Below are 7,593 nucleotides of genomic sequence, written 5' to 3' on the forward strand. Positions count from 1 at the left end.
ACATGAACAGTTTTGTAGGAATGCTGTTTGAGCAATAAGCGTAATTCATTATCACAGCATATTGGCTATATGCCTGGCCTGACAATATTGATCTTCTCAGACCATATTATATATCAAAACTCGAGCTTTGATAACAAAATAGATCAGTTGGTGCAGCATTTGCGAGGCACTGTGTAAATAATAGTCTTTTTTATTTTACTGAACTGATGGTACCTGCATCTGATGGTCATGGTGCTTTCAAGACAACTGGGAACAAACAAGGTCAAATCATGACATCGGTGATCTTCAGGTTGGAAAGTCAGAGCTCTAGAAAGTTGGATGGCTGTTCAAAAACGATTTTTCCAGGTCGGATCTGGTCCCCCCCCCCCCCCAAAGAGTTCCCATTTGTCTTGAAGACTCGGAAGTCTGATATTTCTGAGTTCCCAGTTGTTTTGAACACAGCATTACTATCAGTGGAGGGAGAGAGCAGCAGAGGGTCTGCCTCTCACGGTCTCTGCTCTCTCCTTCCTTTCCTCTGGTTAGACTGACCAGAAAGGGGAACACAGTCTTCCACCTGGTGGCGAGGCTCGAATCGCACCGCATCTGCCTTAGTCAGGCACAAATTCATGTTCCAATGACCAGAGGAAGTGAAATACTCCTCGATATTAAAATATCCATAACGAGCTTCTATACACTTGGCTATCGATACACTTGGCTACTCATTCATTGCAGCAGTGGAAGTATGGAGAAGCCGTTTTGTAATAGTGTTGATTGAAAACATGAACTCGCTCATAAAAAGAGCAGCTCTTTGCTGTATTCTTTGACAGTCTCTCTGTGGTAATGGTTTTACAAGTTATTACATACAGTTAGGCTATGTATCAAACTTTGCTATGGCCTGGGGTCGTGGAAGCTCTGTAGGCACTGTGATTTGATATATCAGATTGGCCACCCCAGTAGGCCCACTCGATTTAGCCACCGATCTCCCGGTCCCCAGTTTAACTTTTCAGACAACTAAAATGGTTCAAAATGGGAACTTTGCTTACCCGGTGCGCAGGGCTTCTCAAATCAAGCGCACCTCTCGCCAACAGCTCAACATGAATTTAAAAGAAGGAGCGCAAGCCTTTATCACAGCCTTTAACGTTGTATTTTCTACAGAAATGTTTGGTGATCGACTAGGAATTTCTTGAAGATCGACCGGTTGGTGACACCTGTCCTATCCTGTGGTTACAATGTCTGTTTCCTTGTCTCCCTCAGGCATCACCCCCAGCAGTAGCAGTCGAACACGGACACCTGCCTCTGTCAACGCTACACCAGCTAACATCAACATCGCAGGTCAGTCTCTCACACTCATCCCCATCAAAATGGATCAATCCTAAAGTTGATAGGCATTTTATCCAGTCAAATATCCACTTTAGTAATTCTGGTGGATGTCTGATGCTACTTTAGTGTTAAACTTTTCTTCTCTCTCTCCGTCTCTCTCTCTCCGTTTCTCTCAGACCTGACGCGAGCGGTCAGCGCTCTCCCACGCAACATGACCTCTCAGATGTTCAGTGCCATCGCCGCGGTGACGGGGCAGGGGCAGGGCCAGAACGCCAACACTACGCCTGCCCAGTGGAACTCCAGCCAATATGGTTACACCGGGGGCAGCAGTGGAGGCGGGGGAGGCAGCTCCTCAGCCTATCACGTGAGTGGATTTTTAGCATTGCTTTACCGATGGTCCAATGGTTTTGTATTGGGGTCAGATGAATGTAACCTCATCCACTGCCAGTGTGTAGCAACCACCTAGGTGATACTAAGGAAGCTTGTTGTGGCAGAAAGATCCATCGTTGGTCTATGTCACATTGGAGAGATGTGAAGTGAATAATGAGGTGTAGAATGTTCTCTTTCTCTGCTGTTGTTGGCCACAATGAGTAGATAGTGCTTTGTTTTAACCACTTCTCTCTCTCTCCCTCCTTCCCTCACGCTCCCTCCTTCCCCTTCTCTCTCTCCAGGTGTTTGCGACGCCCCAACAGCCGATGGCGACACCCATGATGACCCCCAACTACTCATACACCACCCCCAGCCAGCAGACCATGGGTACCCCGCAGTACCCCTCCTCCACCCCCCAGTCCTCCCACGGACACACACAGAGCAGCCACGGCCACCAGGGCCACAGCAGTCACCAGGGACCCTCGTCCAACACACCCTCTTCCTCCTCCAGAGGACGCACTCCGCAGCAGCAGCCTAAGTAAGTTGAGACAGAGAGAGAGAGAGAGAGAGAGAGAGAGAGACAGATTGTGTGTTTCAGTTGAATGTGTGTAATGAGTCAGTTGATGGAAAATGTTTTTTGAGTAGTTAGGAGTATATAGAATGTCAGAATAATTCTTGAAGAAATGCCTATGTATCCTGGGCTACGGGTCGATCTGGAATGAAGAAGTTGTGTTCTGAATGTTTATAGTGACTATGAGATTAAATACTTGATTGCAGACTTTCAGAGGTGGTGTTGGCTATGGAAAGACTACAACATCCAAACTGGCCTGTACCTAACCCCCCCGCCCCTACTCTGTCTCCCCCTACAGGTCAAGCGGCAGCACGGCGGTGGACTGGGGCAAGGTGGCGGAGCAGTGGCTCCAGGAGAAGGAGGCAGAGAGGAAGAAGCAGAAGACCCCCAGGATGACCCCGCGACCTTCCCCCAGCCCCATGATCCAGAGCACGCCTATGTCAATTGCTGGAGACGCCACGCCGCTTCTGGACGAGATGGACCGATAGGAGAGGCCGGGGGGGCGACTGTATACCCCCCTCCTCCCCAAATATACCCCCCCTTACTCTCATCATCTCATCCATCCATCCGCCTGCCTGCATGCCCCCTCAGACCAGGGTCATACCATTCAGATCCCCCTCTTCTCCCTCTCCTCCCAGCCTACTAAACTAACCCTGCTCCCCCTCTTCTCCCTCTCCTCCCAGCCTACTAAACTAACCCTGCTCCCCCTCTTCTCCCTCTCCTCCCAGCCTACTAAACTAACCCTGCTCCCCCTCTTCTCCCTCTCCTCCCAGCCTACTAAACTAACCCTGCTCCCCCTCTTCTCCCTCTCCTCCCAGCCTACTAAACTAACCCTGCTCCCCCTCTTCTCCCTCTCCTCCCAGCCTACTAAACTAACCCTGCTCCCCCTCTTCTCCCTCTCCTCCCAGCCTACTAAACTAACCCTGCTCCCCCTCTTCTCCCTCTCCTCCCAACCTACTAAACTAACCCTGCTCCCCCTCTTCTCCCTCTCCTCCCAGCCTACTAAACTAACCCTGCTCCCCCTCTTCTTGTGTCCCATTGGATTCTGTTTCTAGCTACTGTGTATCTAGCCATGTTTCTCTCCCGGCACATCTCTTCCCTTCTTCCGTCTATCCCTCTCTCTTTCTTCCCTTGATTTTTGCCGGCCACATAGTCCAGTATTTTATTTAGTTAAGGATATTAACTCTGTATGTCATGCAGGCAGAAATGTCGATACAGACCACCAAACACTTGAAACAAACCACTGACATAGATGTAATAGGACATGGACCTAATGGAGAAATGATTGTTTGGTTGTCATGACAACCTTTGTCCTTTTCTTTTAATAACATGGGGTATGCTATATTTTCTTTTTCCTGTTAGATTTTTTTTTTTTTTTTTTATCTATAAAAAGATTAGGAGATGCTGCTGAAAGCATCTGATTGGTTCGCGGGTTGTCTCCTGCCGTGGTAGGTTGGTAATGTAATTTCCCTTTGGCTGCATAGACCCGCCCCTTACCCTCCTGGTGATTGGCGGGTTGTGGTGAGAGGCAGCCTAACGAGCGTTTTTACGAGCCAATCAGGAAGCTTGTCTGCGTTTTTGTATTGATGCATCAAAATGAATAAAGACAATGTTTTCAGTATGAACCCTAACCCTGCACTCCTCACATGGTCTGTCAAACATACACTACCGGTCAAAAGTTTTAGAACACCTACTCATTCAAGTGTTTTTTCTTTATGTTTTACTATTTTCTATATTGTAGAATAATTGTGAAGACCTCAACTATGAAGTAACACATGGAATCCTGTAGTAACCAAAAAAGTGTTAAACAAATCAAAATATTAATTTTGAGATTCTTCAAATAGCCACCCTTTGCCTTAATGACAGCTTTGCACACTCTTGGCATTATCTCAACGAGCTTCATGAGGTAGTCACCTGCAATGCATTTTAATTAATAGGTGTGCCTTCTTAAGAGTTCATTTGTAGAATTTATTTTCTTCATAATATGTTTGAGCCAATCAGTTGTGTTGTGACAAGGTAGGGTTGGTATACAGAATATAGCCCTATTTGGTAAAAGACCAAGTCCATATTATGGCAAGAACAGCTCAAATAAGCAAAGATAAACAACAGTCCATCATTACTTTAAGACATGGAGGTCAGTCAATCCAGAAAATGTCAAGAACATTCTTAAAGTGCAGTCACAAAAACCATCAGAGCTATGATGCAACTGGATCCCATGAGGACCGCCACAGGAAAGGAAGACCCAGAGTTACCTCTGCTGCAGAGGATAAGTTCCATTAGAGTTACCAGCCTCAGAAATTGCAGCCCAAATAAATGCTTCACAGAGTTCAAGTAACATACATCTCAACATCAACTGTTCAGAGGAGACTGAATCAGGCATTCATGGTCAAATTGCTGCAAAGAAACCACTACTAAAGGACACCAATAAGAAGAAGAGACTTGCTTGGGCCAAGAAACACGAGCAATCGGCATTTATATCGGTGGAAATGTGTCCTTTGGTCTGGAGTCCACCGTGTCTTTGTGAGACACGGTGTGGGTGAATGGATGATCTCTGCATGTGTATTTCCCACCGTAAAGCATGGAGGAGGAGGTGTTATGGTGTGGGGGTGCTTTGCTGGTGACACTGTGATTTATTTAGAATTCAAGGCACACTTAACCAGTGTGGCTACCACAGCGTTCTGCAGCGATACGCAATCCCATCTGGTTAGGGCTTAGTGGGACTATTATTTATTTTTCAACAGGACAATGACCCAGCACACCTCCAGGTTGTGTAAGGGCTATTTTTACCAAGAAGGAGAGTGATGGAGTGCTGCATCAGATGACCCGGCCTCCACAATCACCCAACCTCAACCAAATTGAGATGGGAGTGAACGAAAATCAGCCATCAAGTGCTCAGCATATGTGGGAACTCCTGCAAGACTGTTGGAAAAGCATTCCAGATGAAGCTGGTTGAGAGAATGCCAATAGTTTGCAAAGCTGTTATCAAGGCAAAGGTTGGCTATTCGAAGAATCTCAAATATAAAATATATTTTGATTTGTTTAATACTTTTTACATGATTCCATATGTGTTATTTCATAGTTCTGATATTTTCACTGTTCTACAACGTAGAAAATAGTAAAAAATTAAGAGAACCCCTTGAATGTGTAGGCATTCTAAAACTTTTGACCGGTAGTGTGTTCACACACACCTCTGATAGTACACACACATGCTTATGAGTCTCTGGTATTGAGAGAAATGTTTGCTATTGAATATGAAGAGCTCTCTCCTTATACTCCATCTTAATATGTGGTGAATGATACCAATGTAATGATGGGAATGATTGAAACCCCAACAACACAGACTGGTGAGATTTACTCTTGTCTACTTATGTCCAAAGCCTGCTGGTTTGTTAGTGTTGCCGTCAGTGTACAAACAGAGACAAACTGTAGGTTTTAAACAGACATTCAGACGGGGTATGTGGATAGAACTCAACTGTCATGTATCTCTTTGGAAGACCAGAGAGTGAACTGCTAGACTTTGTTCCTGTGTTCTAACCACGGAATAAAAGATTAGTACTACCGGTAACCTTGGTAACTGATACCATGACGACGGCAGAAGTAAACTGAACTAGATTGTAAGAGATGGCAGTATGTTAGGGAGGAACTAGGTTTTAGGCTTGAGCTTTTTGCTTTGCTGTGACAACTTTTTCCCATGTGAAGGTATTTTTGGTGGTGTAAAGCATCCGCTGGTAGTTTGAAGCATAGGAAGATTTGTTGTGAATTTACTTACGTGTAACTATATATTTTAACGTTTGTGTCTGTGAACTTAGCATTTCTTTGAATCTTTTTGTCCTTGACTTTCAATCATCATGTGAGCATTTACGTCACTCTTGGGTATTCTGACATTTACCTGTAGTCGGTTTTAAATGTGTCCCTGTATTCCTAACTCCTACCCCCTTAACGTCCACAGATGTCCAAAGAGTGGATATCTGTGATCACTATGGAGATGGTTCCACCTAGCCCCTCAAGATGAGATGTGGAGCGCTAATCTGCCATATTGCTTTCATCTATCCAGACCTGTGCAGATCTGTGAACTCTAATGGGCTAGTACTAGGTCCTAAGGGAAGGAGGCTACTGACTAAAATGTCAGTTATGTGAACACATTAGACCTTTGTCTCAGCCACAGATCATCATCATAATAAGGATTAACATCAGTGGTGAAAGGCCATGTGTATTAGTGCTTTCAAGACAACAATAACAAAAGCGAGGTGAAATGACGTCTGTGATCTTCAGGTCGGAAAGTCTGAGCTCTAGAAAGATTGCCAGAGTTTCTGACTTGGAATTCCCAGTTAAATTATCTTTCAAAGCTCGTTTTTTCCAGATGGAGCTCGTTTTTTCTTCAGAATTTCCAGTTGACTGAAGTGTGAAGTCTGAGATTTCCGAGTTCCCCAGGTTTCTTTTTTTTTACACTGCCTGGTGTCACTCAAACACATCACAGTGTTGTATTCTGGGAAATGTGTTTTTGCAGTTGTGACTATTTGCTCTATCGGTATACAGTCACATGGGTTTCTGATATACAGTTTTGGTCTTTATGTTCTTGAGTGTTCTTAAGGGTTCTAGGGTTACTCCTGGGCTAAAAACCATATTCAATGTAGAATCTCATTTAAAAATGCTCAGGCTGATTATTGCAAATAAGGATTAATCAACCTGAATCAACCTGCCTGGTAAACGATGGTTTACTTCAGGAGTATAGGTTTTATTTAGGGCTTGGAAACTAATTGGTTGACTTGTGGGTTTGTATTTTCTATTTGCAATATTAGATGTTGTACCTTCAGTAAGCCTGTGGTAGTTGGCAGTGGGAGAAGATGACTTGGGGATAGATGAAGGGATAGGGAAAGGTTTAGCCTTTGTTATTACACTGCTGATCCCCTTTTCTACTGGTGATCCCTTTAATAAAAGTGTTTCTGTTATTTACGCCCCAGTCCCCACATTGTGTTATTGAAGTGCTCTGTGTGACTGTTCCATTTATTCCATACAATGAGCCCATCCTCCTATATATATATATATATCTCTCTATAAATATATAGCCATGACTACATGGAACTCTATTCCACGGCAACTAACTGACGCAAGCAGTAAAATGTAGATTTAAAAAAAAACCTTATGGGACTACGGAGACTGTGAAGCAACATAGACACATGCACACACACGATAGCATACGTACTATACATACACATAGATTTAGTACTGTAGATGTGGTGGAGTAGGGGCCTGAGGGCACACAGTGTGTTGTGAAATCTGTGAATGTATTGTTTTTTTAAATTGCCTTCATTTTGCTGGACCCCAGGAAGAGTAGCTGCTGCTTTGGCAGGAAC

The 7,593-nt window shown here is 44.5% G+C and overlaps 1 protein-coding gene across 2 annotated transcripts in view; it reads left to right on the top strand.

Annotated features, from left to right (window-relative positions):
• supt6h (SPT6 homolog, histone chaperone and transcription elongation factor) overlaps nucleotides 1-7,192 on the top strand; it is a 56,859-nt gene extending 49,667 nt beyond the window's left edge. For both annotated transcript variants that reach the window (XM_082958294.1, XM_045690167.2), the window contains 4 exons: nucleotides 1,234-1,311; nucleotides 1,476-1,663; nucleotides 1,971-2,206; nucleotides 2,538-7,192. In XM_082958294.1, the coding sequence (XP_082814420.1) occupies nucleotides 1,234-1,311; nucleotides 1,476-1,663; nucleotides 1,971-2,206; nucleotides 2,538-2,727 (692 nt within the window). In that variant the 3' untranslated portion in view covers nucleotides 2,728-7,192. The remainder of the gene's footprint in view (nucleotides 1-1,233; nucleotides 1,312-1,475; nucleotides 1,664-1,970; nucleotides 2,207-2,537) is intronic.
• Nucleotides 7,193-7,593: the final 401 nt, after the last annotated feature.

This window comes from Salmo salar, chromosome 11 (genome assembly GCF_965601325.2).
Source record: "Salmo salar chromosome 11, fSalSal1, whole genome shotgun sequence".
Lineage (NCBI taxonomy): Eukaryota > Metazoa > Chordata > Actinopteri > Salmoniformes > Salmonidae > Salmo > Salmo salar.